We start from the raw sequence: 13,471 nt of genomic DNA on the forward strand, positions 1-13,471 counted from the left end.
AGGCTGCCATGCTTTAAGATGACCTGGGACATACTCACAGACCTGCATATGAACAGAAGTTGATGACTTTTTGAAAACACTGTACTGACTCCACACATGTGACAGTTTGTTTATACCTGACTGCTCAGGTATCTCCAGGCTTGTATATATTCACTGCTTTTGGAATGTGAAGGAGGTCAATTCTTCTTCTGCACTTACCGTGGCTTCATTTGAAATTATAAATGTATATATTTCTGGCAACTAATTTTGCACCTTAGAATTGACAGAATACTACAAGTCGGAAGTGACTACCAAAGGTCATCTAGACCAGCATTCTGTTCAAAGTAGAGCTAACTTCAAGTAAGTGCAAGTTACTCATCAGCTTGTCCAGCCATGTTTTGAAAATGTCCAACATTAGACACGCTGTCACTCTGAGCCCTATTCTATTGCACAGACACTCTCACTGCCACAAACCTTCTCCTTATATTCAGTTGGAAATTCCCTTGTGACCATTATCTCTTAGTCTTTCACAAGGCATCTTCAAGGAGAGTCTAGCTTCATCTTCTCTGTGACCCCCCCCCTTTTAGATAGTAAAAGCCTGCAATTTGATCCCACCCGGTCATCTCCTCTAGACTAAACAAGCACATGGTTTCTCCTTGCTTGGTGTATGCTGCAGCCCTCAAACACTATAGTGCTCCTCCACTGGACTCCCCCCATTTTGTAACTACCTCTCCGAGGATCAGGACCCAGACCTGCTCACAGTATTTCAGACACGGTCTCAAAGGTGTTTAACAGATGGGAATAATTGCTTCTCTCAGCCTCCAAGATACTCTCTTGCTAATGCAGTTTTTTGTTGCTGCCAGGACTTACTTCTGACTCATGTTAAGCTCATTGTCCACCAGATCCTTTTCTACAGATCTGCTTTCTAGACAGCCAACTCCAGCCTGTGCTCTTGCAGAGGGATACTGCATCACAGATGCAGGACTTGGCATTTGCCTTTGCTAAGTGCCTTGAGATTCCCATCAGCCCATTTTTGCAGCTTGCAAAGATCCCTCTGAATGGTTGCCCTGCCTGCCAGCAAGTTACTCATCATCCAGGAATGAGGTGGCTGAGGATGCAACTGTGTCACTTTGTCAGTATTGGGAAGAAAGGGTTAAAAGCAGGAGACTGGCAAGGAGGACTGTAAATGACTCAAGTGACCTTGCAGATGGGAATAACTCTTGATGAGCCTGTGTGAATACCAGCCCAGTGATCCTCTAACATGGATCGAGTTTAATGGTGCCTGCATCTCCACTTGTGTACCTCTGCCTGGGTGTTGCTTCAGGGATCCCCTGGTTAGCAAGGTAATGGAAATAAATTTACTCTTTGAATTCTAGCTGTGAGTTTGTGGTTATCCCAGCTGCCTGCCTCTATCAGTTCACACAGTCAGGTTGCTGGTTTAGACTCCCACAAATTATCTGGGTAGGGCAGGATATTCCCAACCTATGGTATGTACTCAACTAGTGGTATAAAGGCAAGTTTTGAAAAGGCAGCAGCACCACAGCAGTGTAAATCCTGGCACAAAGTAACATGTGCTGGTGCTGTACTCAGGGAAGAAAAACAGTTTGGGAAGTCTTGATCTATCAAGTCTTACAAGACAGTACATGTAAAGCCACATCAGACATTTAAACATCACCTATTTACGCTCTAATGTGACTGTGCAGAGATTACCAAAAAGCATCCTAGAAACAAGATATGCTTCCTTGACCATTTTTTGCCTGTAATGGCAATTAACAGATGTGGACCTTTTTGTCACAATCATTTAACCCAAGGAAAGATTAGCTTCTTCAGATTCAGTGCAGTAGTTTAAAAGTTAACCACCTACAACCATTTTCCTCCTCACTGGTAGCCAAAGTCCTTCCCAGATGAGTTGGGTTAGCATGATGCCAAGCGAGGTCTTTGTCAGTCTTGGTGCAAGTTATCTTGAAGCACAACCAGGTAAGCCTCACCAGCCTCTGCTATGATGCAGAGGCAAGAGTTGTAATAAACAGCTGGGAATGGTAGCATCCAAACTTTCATTTGACTTGCATAAAGGGAGATTGGGAAAAGGGAAGGAAAGGGTCTAACAATTAAATTGTTTCAGCCCAAATTTCTTCAGCCAGGAAGGCAAATTCCTGAAAAAAATTTACGTGTAGATTTATGGGCACATGAGCACTGCTAAGGCTATGGACTCACTTGTAGTCTTAAGGAAACCCAACAGTCCAAAGACCACTGTAAATGTCCTCTTGTGCTGAGAAAGTTCAGTTACTGCCGCTTGGCATCATTTGGTAACAACCCTCATGGGAAAGTCTTCACTGGATACATAGTGGAGTTGGGGAAAGCATGAATGGGTGGAATCCAGAAACGAGACTCCTTTTGTGGGACTTGGCTACTCAGTCTCTGCAATGACTTTCTGGAATCTGAAAGTCTCCTCTGGGCTCTGGAACCTGGCAGCACAGAGGCCTTGAAGCTGCTGTTTAGCAAGACCAAAGACTTCCAGAATCTTTTTACCAACCCACACTCTCATGGGTGGCACTTGTTCCCTTTTTCTGACATTTTTCACTTCTTTTAAGTTTGATAAAAAGGCAAGAAAGAGGGGAATTGAATCAGCATTCAACAGGAGTCTGGAACAGCTAGGAAGGACTTCAGACAGTCAAGTTAAAAGGTCAAGCTGTTGAATGTAGCTCTGCAGCTTGCCAAATATAAAAAGGTATCAGTAATAACTTACTTAATCTGTCATTCTAAAATGACCAGCGAAAAAGAATTATCTTAAAACCTAGTGATTTTAAAAGAATGCTAAAATTAGAGCTAGCAGGGAATTTTTGGATGGAAAGCTTTTCATAGCACAATACTGCTGTGGATTTGTTGAAAACTGGACACTAAAAATGGGTATATTCTCTTAACACTTCAGATGTGTATACTGAGACATTCCACAGCCAGTAAATGAAGAAGACAATACAGGACATATATACTCCTGCACCCACATTTCTGAAGTCTCATTTCCATAACTCATTGTTTATTTGGAGAAACTCAAGCCAATCTAGAGGGTTTCATTGATTAAAATTTTCTTGAATTTTTAAGTGGTACCACAATATAGACAAAAAGGAGTCCAGAAAGTCAGTAGTGTGGTGCTATAACATCATTAGTTGGTCCAGACACAAAGATTTGGATTTCTATCTCTTACATGCTAAACAAATACACAGATGGCAAATATATATCACCGTCTTCTCTTTCTTGGGGATGAAACAAGGAGCTTTTTTTTCTACAGTCTTTTTATACATAAAATATTGATTCAAATTTATTTGGTAAGTCTTCATTCCTTCTGACAGCTTTCAGTCAAATGAGAGCTAATGTTAGGCCATGGAGAATCTACTCACACATTTGCCTCCTGTCTTGCCTCCCTTGCACAAATAGATCCAAATTTGTCTAGTTATCCTGCACTCCTCTTCATTGAACATGGTTGTTCTTTTGTAATGTCCCTTCTTTTTGAAAAATCAGATTTGTTTGGTTTTTTTCTTCAGGTTGCTGCAACTTGAACTGGTCCTAACTCCCTAGATTTCTTTCTTTTTACTATAGCAATAGGGAAATCTGTCACTATCCTTATAATACAGTCCAGAGATTTGGGAAGAACTAAAAAAAATATATATAACCTTGAAAATCATGTGGGTTTTTTTTAAATGCGAACGAACAGAATTTAGAAACTGCTAGTCTGGGCCTTCTGCAATTCAGCTGAGCATGTCTAAATTGTTTATACATATTTCACATTTCTGAGGCTTTCTTCCCTACTATACAAACCAGATCAACTGTATGAACCAGGTCATTCTCCAAAGTCTGGAGAGTATAAGACAGTAGATTCAGAGATGTGCCAACAAATGGTATGTGCATGTACCAACTATTTCCGTGTGGGTTCTGAGAAAGGACACTTTTGTAAGAAACTATTCTTTACTGTTAATCAAACCAGAATGTTTCATTCCTTAAAGGAATGAACTCAGCCCGTTCCAAATAGCAAACTCCTGTTACTCTGCAATGGCCACTTATGATTCTTAGAAATCTGAAGGACTGGATCAACAGAAAACAATACCTGCTGGGGTAATTTTTTCTCCACAATTTTTCCCATCTCCTTGTTTCTGCATGTAGTATTGTGACTGCTGAACAGATGTGACCCGTAAGTGTGCCACTAACAATGTTGTATTTGGCTTTGACAGTGGTTTTACGCAGAGAGTGTTTGCAGAGGCAAGCCGTGCTCTTACTGACAGCACGCATCGCCTGGAAGTACTTGGCTCGCTGACAGACCAGCTTTTGTGGATTTTTCTGTAGAGATTTGGGATGTTATCATCCCTCTGTTATCTACACTCGTAGTCGTAAGTGGAGTGACCATGCGCTCCAGACGCACCTCCCTAGTTGACAAGGCAGCATCTCGGATTGAACATGTCACCGTTCGCTACAACTACCCGAAAGGAGGTAGGAATGAGCTGGGGGCCAGTCGCTTCTAGCGTGCCTATAGTGAGAGGACAGGAGGAAATGCCCTTAAGCTGAGAGGGCGTAGATTCAGATTAGGTACTAGAAAAAATTTTTTTCACTGTTAGGGGGTCAGGCATTGGAATAACTTGCCCAGAGAAGTGGTGGAGTCGCCATTCCTGGAGGTGCCTAAGAGGCGTCTGGATCTGGCGCTGGGTGATACGGTTTAGTGGTTTAGGGGTTACAGTGGTGGTCCTGGGTGAAGGGGTGGACTGGGCGATCTTCAAGGTCTGTTCGAAAAGCGATGATTCCATGCCGCCAGGACAGCATTCTGCCCAACACAAATACGGTGTTAGGCTGCAAACTGGGGGCGTAGGGGTGCAGCTACACCTGCGCCAGCATCACCCGTCAAACCTCTGCGAGGACGGGCAGGAGCAGCGACCTCTCGCTCCCGGTTCCCACCCCGCACCCCTCGGCTCGGGGCTGAGGGCTCCCCCCTCCTTCCGCCGGGGGCGGGGCGGCCCCACGGCGCAGGGGCGGTGCCGGTCACGCGGGCGCGCGGCGGCCCCGCCCCGGCTCCGGCAGCGGCGGCGGCGGGGGCGCGCGGCGGGTGCACCTGGCGCCCTCCTCGGGGCTCCGCGTCGCCGGGACAACCGGGAGCGCCGCCGCCGCGCCTCTGCCATGGTGAGGAGCCCCGGCACGGCCCCGCCGCCGGGCCCTGGCGGGGCTGGCCCGGCCGCTCGGGCGACCCGGGGCGGGGAGCGAGCGCCGGCCGGGCCGTGCGGGGCGGCCCCGGGGCCGTGCGGGCGGCGCCACCGGAGGGGAGGGAGGGTGGTGGCCGGGGGAGCGCGGGGCGCGGGCACCGTATGGGTGCGGATGCGGCGCTGGGCGTGCGGGCCGGAGCGGGGCTGTGCCCACCCCCGCTGTGGCGGTGGGGAAAGCAGAGTGTCTGTCTGCCTGCCTGCCTGTCTGTCAGTCAGTCAGTCAGTCAGTCAGTCAGTCCGAGGCAGGTGGGGCCGCGCTGTCCCTCGCTGTGGCAGTGGCGAGGTGTGACGGGCGCCTTCGCCTCCTCCCAGTGCAGCGCCGGAGCAGCCATGGCAGGGCTCTGCCTGGTGTGCGGAGCGGGTCAGGTGTGGCGCGGCGTGTTGCCCCCCCCGGATAGCACGGGAGGGATGATGTGTGTTCGTGTGGGTGTGCGAAGCGGCTGGGCAGTGATGGAGGTGTGTCGCGCCCCTTGTGAAGTAGGGAGGGAGCGAAGGCGTGTGTCGGTGCACAGGGCAGGGGCGGGATGTCACGGTGTGGATGCGCAGGGTTTGGGCGCTGAGCTGTGTGCCTCGAGCCAGGGTGTGGCCTGGGATGTGTGTATGTAGCAGATACACAGTAGGACACGAGCGTAATGTTATGCCTCTGTCAGCGCGTGTGCGTCTGCTGCGATTTGGGCTTCGGATATGTGTGTGTTGTGTTGTAGCAGGGATGTGACATTGTGTGCAGGGCCATGACATGGCATCGTGTGTGTGTGTAGTTGTGTCTGCACGCTGCTGTCTGGCATGGGCTTGTGCCTGCGTGTATATAGAGTGAATATTGGGTGTGGCATAATCTGTGGATATTTTTAAAGGCATGTATGCTGTGGGTGTGGCAAGGATTATCTGTACTTTTATATGTACGTAGCAGATAGAGGGTATGATATTCTGTGTGTATGGAGTAGCAGTGGCTTGTATGTGTGAGTGTGCATAGCTGTGATGTTTTGATGTGTGTGCACAGATGCATTTATGACAGAAATGTGGTATGTGTGTTGTGGGCACAAGGTTTGTTGCACCTGTATCTAGGGATGGCGTGACATGGAGCACACATGTGTGCAGGGTGCAGTGAAGGAGGGAGAGTGATTGTGGTTTGCTCTGTGGGGAGAACATGTGGGGATGTGATACAGAGTAGTATCACAGTGAGAGGCAGGGGAGAGATGCATCAGGATGTTTGTGCAAGGAAGATGACAAGGCATGTAAGGGGGAGTGTGTAGGGACAGGCACAGCATGTTCGGAAAGGTGTAATTGGTACGATCCCTGTTTTCAATTATAACTTAATTGTCTGATGCCTCATTGTTTCTCAGTGATCAAGTGGTAGATGCACGAAGAAGGCACAGTTACTGGCCTTTCACACTTGGAGAAATGCATAATTATTTTAAGGCACAAAATCACTTTATGTGTATATTTATGTATGTGTAATGATAGTAGGTTTCCTATATCAAGTTCTGGGGAGGGGGAGGGAGTGCTCAACCACACAAAGGGAAGAACCATATTCCTGTGGTGGTGTAACCTATTCCTTTGCATGAAGGCTTGTTCATGAACCTTCTCTTTCTTCCTCTACGCTTTGCCTTCTTTTCCTTCCCAATTCTAGCCTATATGTTTTGAACCTAAACAAAACAAGCTTGAAAGCTCCGATGTGAGATGGAATAAAAATATGGATAGACTGTGTATGATTGCAGTAGGCTTCTATGTAGAATCATGCTGGGTATGGTTTGCAAAGGTTTTAGGATGCATCTGTTGCTACAAGGAGGAGTAAACATAAGTAAATGAGACTGTGGATGGTGCAGTATTGGTGAAGTGATTATGATGTGACTTAATGACATGTCCTGCTTCGTATCAGTATTCCATCACACATTTTTTTCCACATTTGAGAAGATGCAGTATCTTGAAAGTTAGTTGAATATAATGGATTTATCTCATGTTCTAAACTTAAAGATAACAGACTGAAAAAGCAACTCAGCAAATGTCAATGAACTGTGCCATGGGAGGTTCAGGTTGGGCATCAGGAAGAATTTCTTCACTTAAAGGGTTGTCAAGCACTGGAACAAGCTGCCCAGGGAGATGGTGGAGTCACCACCCCTGGAAGTGTTCAAGAAACTACTGGACATGGCACTTGATGCTATGGCTTAGTTGACATGGTGATGTTCGGTCAGAGGTGGGACTCTTATGAACTTGGAGGTGTTTTCCAACCTTAATAACTCTATGATTCTGTAAGTAAATATTTTCCATTTACAAGACCTCAGACATGAAGTTTTCCTTTGTGGTCCATTTTGACATTCCCAATTAGATATTTTTAGCAGTCTAAACTCAGCAGACATGGAATCTGCAAAGCAGCACTGAATTGTTGCTATAACTGCACAGGTAAAATCTCAGAAATTATACCAGATAAACCTTACTGCTATGCAGATTCTTATGTTGGGCAGCTCCTTGCACTTGAGAGCTGATAAAAAAAGGATTAAATAGCACCATTTTTGTTATTCTTTGCATATTTTTCAAGCATTTTACTATTTATATATCCCTGCTTATACTTGAATTGCTCCGTCTTATAGGGTTAGTCCTGTTCGGGTTGTTCTTTCCCTCTTAATTCTTCATTGCGTCATAGAATTAATTTTGAGCCAGACTTTTTAGTACAGAAAATATCAGTGCTGCTAAAAATCAGAAGGACTGTTAGCTTATTGCTTGATTATTTTGACAACACACTGGAATATTTAGTCATCTTAGTTAAAATTAGGGATAACATGGGGCTAGCAGATGTGCAAAGTTTCAAATAAAAGTCAGGTTTCACTGAAGCATGGCAACTATTTTTAGGTTAGTGTAGAAAAGTAGTACTAATCTTGGCCCTGTGACAATATTGATCTGAATCCCAGCAGAAGGCTACACATTAATAGTACTTCAGCTGTTTCGTCAATTAGAAGTCAGAATAACTGCATTAATGTAATGTAAATTGTTATCAACTGATGTGGTAATTCTGGTAGTCTCTCTACTGAATCAGAAATGTGCATAAATGGGATATGCTAAGTAGGACAAAACCAGATGAAATTTTGACACCAAAGAGTTCTCCCTTGAGACAGTTTAAACAATAGCCACAATGTGACTTGCATTCTTTCTAATAATCTTTTTAGGAAGGTGATCCATATTCTCCATAGATTTCTTTTTTCTCCCCCCCACCGCCCGTATGTTTTAGCACAATGCAAGAACTGTTACAATTTCTGATCATACTTGACTGTGCATTTTGAAGGACGTGATTTGAACGTGATAGGGTTGGAGTCCAGCTGTCTGCGTAAGCTTTTACAAAACAGCTTTCCCACTTGAACTTTTAACACGGAGTGGGATATTCTAATTGTTTGTAAAGCTTCTGAGAAGGAAGATTGTAAACACAGAGTAACTTCTAAATGGGGAAAACCAGATTTACATTCTTTAAAATGCAGGAAACCTTTGTGTGTTGTTACAACAGAAAAACATATGCATAAGGCATTAAAAGGGTATAGTGATGGACCTAAAATTCACAGCATACTGGTGTCTCCTCTGTTAATTCAATTTTTTTTTCTGGATCAAGAAATTACTTGTATGTCTCTCAAAGTTTAACCTAGTTGTTTTTGAGATTGAAGAACAATTAGTTTGTGAAGATCAAACTATTTCTCCGCCTAATTTTTCAAAAAATTTACTACATTACATTTTTGAAATGTCCGAATGGCAATGAATGTCTGAAAATCTGTGTCTATAGTGTCATTCTACAAGACTCTGTGGAACCAAATGGATCATTTGTGTGATTCCCTTTGAATCATGTTATGGTGGAAACTGCCTTAAGTTCTGTTTCAGTATATCTGTGTACAGCCTCAAAGTTACTTGGGTGGTCAAAGTACCTTCTTCAGGTGTTTTGAACTTGGGCTTTTGCAACTTACATTTGGGTGTCTGATGCTTAAGGAGGGATTTGTTATTTACCTGGTCAAGGAGAAGAAAGCACAGAATCTGTAAGGTGCTTGATTTTTGCTGTCTCAAATGACCTCCCTCCTATCCCCAACCAAAACAAAACCCACCCGCGCAAAATTACAGTATGAATTTAAGTGTTTAAATGGATTAAAATAATTTCTGTTGGGTACTGAGAGGCAATGGAAATGCAACAATAGTTGATACCAGGGCACCTCAGCTGACATAACCAACTACAGCCAATTTCTTGAGGGATTCCCTCTGGGTTTTTATCTTTGTGTTGGGGTACTGGAAATATGCCCTTTTCTGGACTTGCACAATTGTGACTTTTTGGAACTGTGAACTGCTGCTGTGTAGCCCACACTAAAGTACTTAAAATTTGGTATCAAGCTATAGCACTTAAAATATTGGCCACACTTCATGATATACTCTCTTTTTTTATCCCAGTGTTTTCCTGTGTTCTCCTTGGTAGGCGGAAGGAAACACTAACTTTGGGTTTCACTGGATTTGATTGCTGTTCAAATGGTTACCCAGTATGTTCTGTAAATTTAAATCAAGGAGACAAGAACATCATCAAATCTACATAAATGTGAAACTCTACCAGTATGTCGAGTTTGTCTGTCTTCAGAGGTTGAAATTGAGGTCAGAACTTCACAGAGAAAAGGCATTTCCATATCATGGCTTGATGTTACATAGTAGTAATCTAAATATTAAGGGGCAAAATGTCTAAATGTGCTTGTAGATTATAAACTGCTTTCAGAACTACTTCTAGAACGAAAGTATCAAGGTCATTTTACTTCTGCGGAAATTCAAAAACCATATGTTTTGGCAAATACTGAGAATTGAGTGAATGTCCAGTTACTCTTCTAATCTCAACCTGTTACCTTTCTTGGAATAGTTTAAAAAGATGTTTTGGAAATGCTACTGTGATGCTATTTCCTTTGAAGTCAATTGTAATTACTGCTTGTAGTCATGAAGAGGTACCTAATTTTGTCTCTTATACCTGAAAGTTTTTATTAATTATACATTACATATATGGAAGCTTGTATTAATTATGCACTACCTATATGGTGTGTATAGCCACAATGTAGATTTTGTCATCTTTTTTTTTCTGGTTCATTCTCTAGGGAGATTGCCTTGCAGAGAAGGTTTACTCTTCATAGTAAAAATTTCATGCTCACTACTAAGGAAAAAACCTCAGTTCTGACATAGTGTTTATGAGGCACATCAAGCACTGCCTTGAAATGGCTTTGTAGAAACTATAGAGTGATTTCTGTAATGAACTATACCTTTTATGTCTCATATATATTTTTGAAGAGCAGTTATGTGGGGGGAGGATATTGGTACTCAAAATTTCTGTTTCACAGGTGTTTAGAAGAAGGGATTCTATTTCAACCATACAGTCAGTACTTAAGCTGTAATTTCATTTACAGTTTAAGTAATCATCATCATGGCTGGGCTTTGTGAATGAAGATTTGGGAAGGGCTCTACCCACGTTTGTTACAATTGCGTTGGTGGCTAAAAAGGCCAATACGAGACAGGCACGTCCAGCTGCAAAAGGCACAGCAGAAAGACTCCTTAGGTGGTACATTCTGCAAGGCACGAATCTTTCTGCATTATCTTTTCTCCTCAAGAGTGATCCTGCGTGCGTTCTCAAAAGCATCAGCAGCGTTATAGACGGTGTGTCTCCAGAGCTCTCGACTGGAGGCCAGAGCAGACCAGTTATGTTGATCAATATGGCCAAGGCTGAGATGTTGTTTCAGGGAGTCCTTGTATCTTCTCTTCGGGGCTCCTCTCTTGCGGCAGCCGGTGGCAAGTTCACCATAAAGCAAGATCTTAGGGAGGCAGTGGTCCTTCATCCTGGAGAAGTGCCCTGCCCAGCACAGCTGTGTTCTCAGCAACATGGCCTCAATACTTGTGACTGCTGCTTGTTCTAGAACAGACGTATTGGTCACATAATCTGACCAGTGGATGTTTAGGATTGTACGGAGGCAGCGTCGATGGAAACGTTCTAGGAGTCAGAGGTGGTGGCAGTAGATGACCCATGATTCAGACCCATATAAGAGAGTAGACAGCACTATGGCTTTGTAAGCACTGATCTTGGTACTTTTCTTCAGGTGTTTATTTCGCCAAACTCTTTTTATGAAGCTTTCCGAAGTCACTGTATGCCTTTGCTAATCTGTTGTCTGTCTCTCTGTCAATCTTACCATCCGAGGAGATGAGACTGCCTAGGTAATTAAACTGCTGGACTGATTTGAGCTCTGATTTGCCAATGGTGATATGGGGATGATGGAAGACTTCCTGAGGTGCTGGTTGATGGAGAACTTCTGTCTTCTTTAAACTGACTTCCAGCCCAAAGAGCTCAGCAGCGTCTGCGAAGCAGGATGTTAAACGCTGCAGAGCTGCTTCTGTGTGGGCAACAAGGGCAGCGTCATCAGCATAAAGCAGCTCCCGGACAAGATGGTTTAAGGTCTTGGTGTGGGCCTTCAGTTGCCTTAGGTTGAAAAGGCTTCCATCAGTACGGTATCGAATGTAGATACCGGCCTGATCCTGGAGGTCTGCCGTGACCCTTTGGAGCATCATGCTGAAAAAGACTGTGAATAGGGTTGGTGCAAGAACACAGCCTTGTTTCACACCATTAGTTATTAGAAAGGGCATAGAAAGTGCATTGCCATAACTGACTTGGCCATGTTGATCCTCATGGAGTGAGATGATCATTTTAAGGAACTTGGGGGGACAACCTAAGGATTCCAAAATCTGCCATAGACCTTTCCTGCTCACAGTATTGAAAGCCTTGGTGAGGTCAGCAAAGGTTACATAGAGACCTTTGTTCTATTCCTACACTTCTCTTGCAGTTGTCTAAGAACAAACACCATGTCTGTGGTGCTCCTGTTAAGTACAATAATAAGAATAGCCTTTCTGGGTGTGGGATTGCGTGACTGGAGGGAGGACTCTTGTCAGTTCAAATTAGAACAGTGCAAACTCCTGGGGAAATGGACCTGCAGAAGAATCTCCATGTGAACACTCTGGGAGGATTTCAGGTCTCTGTTGTCGTGCCATCAGCCTTTTAGTTTGTATGCTGATATTGGAGACTGGGAATAAAACTTAGCCATATGTATGTCAGTAAAAACAGCTACATGAAGAAGTTGTGATTCAGAGGAGTTTTGAAAGATGTTCTCCTAAGGGCTATGATGAATCTGTGTGTGGATTAAATTTGAATGGCTGAGACTGAATGGCTATCCCTACCCAAATATTGCTGCATTAAAATGAGCGGACAATAACTTTTCTCTCAGACTGCTTTTTTTTTTTTTTTTCAGAAGTGTATCATGTTCTGAATGCTTTGAGAATGTGTATTTATGGCATGATTTTACAAGACTGTGAATTATGAATTATGAACTATGAATTATTTTTGGGATTGCACAAATTGTAATTTGAGCACACAGTCCTTGTGGATGTTGTGATGGAAGCTGCCTTAGATTCTGTTTCAGTGTGTCTGTGTAGAGTCTCAAAGTTGCTTGAGGGGTCAAAGGAAAGTAGCTTTCTCAAGTGTTTTGAACTTAGGCTTTTGCAAATTGCATTTGAGACTCTGCTTGATGCTTAAGGGGAGATTTGTCATTTAGCTGGTCAAGAAGTTAAGAATCCATCCATATGATGCACGATCAGCCTTGTGATCGGCTAAAGGGAACAACTGCTTCTTCTGTTTGATTTTAATTTTCTGCCATGGGTCTGTTGGTGTCCAAGCTCATAAAGTAGATGATATGGGTTTCCCCATGTTCCACTTAAAAGTGATTTGTAGATTGGACTGTTAATTGAATGCTTTATTTTTTATTTATTTTTTAGGAAAGATATCTAAGTGCATCATCATGTACTGTTTCTGTTTGGGAGAGAATAACCTTAAAAGAGGAATAAAGGATAATTATCTGAAAAAGGAAATGTGCAGTCATCAATTTTTTTTTTAAGGAAAGCAAACAAGAAAAGGTTTGCCAATCAGTATATGACTAACAGATGATGAGGATAAAACTTTGTCAGACCTGTTTTTTCAGCTGTCTTTCTGTGTATGTTTAAAGAATATATGGGGATACAATTAACAGCTTTTTCCAAATTTCTTACTGTTTAAATGGTAGTTGTTGGATTTATTTTTTTTTCCTCTCCTGATCGGAACCAGTCTCTAGTCATGGAAGATTAGGTAAGGAGTAGTTTATTTTTCCACGTGGTTCAGGTTTGTTTTGCCATCTCCGGTAGTGGTTAGAACAAGATGCCTTAAAAGGCTAAGTGTGAGCTCGGTGGAT

General features: G+C 43.4%; 1 protein-coding gene across 4 annotated transcripts in view; it reads left to right on the forward strand.

Moving 5' to 3' along the window:
- Positions 1-1,037: 1,037 nt before the first annotated feature.
- Positions 1,038-13,471, forward strand: part of FBXL2 (F-box and leucine rich repeat protein 2) — a 56,393-nt gene continuing 43,959 nt past the window's right edge. Inside the window, exon 1 of one of the 4 annotated variants that reach the window (XM_032679283.1) lies at positions 1,038-1,322. In XM_032679283.1, coding sequence (XP_032535174.1) covers positions 1,203-1,322 — 120 coding nt within the window. In that variant the 5' untranslated portion in view covers positions 1,038-1,202. Of the gene's footprint in view, positions 1,323-5,048; positions 5,140-5,532; positions 5,586-13,471 lie in introns of those variants that run through there. The other 3 variants (XM_032679276.1, XM_032679294.1, XM_032679290.1) reach the window with 3 other exon arrangements.

Source organism: Chiroxiphia lanceolata, chromosome 1 (assembly GCF_009829145.1).
Source record: "Chiroxiphia lanceolata isolate bChiLan1 chromosome 1, bChiLan1.pri, whole genome shotgun sequence".
Classification (NCBI taxonomy): Eukaryota; Metazoa; Chordata; class Aves; order Passeriformes; family Pipridae; genus Chiroxiphia; species Chiroxiphia lanceolata.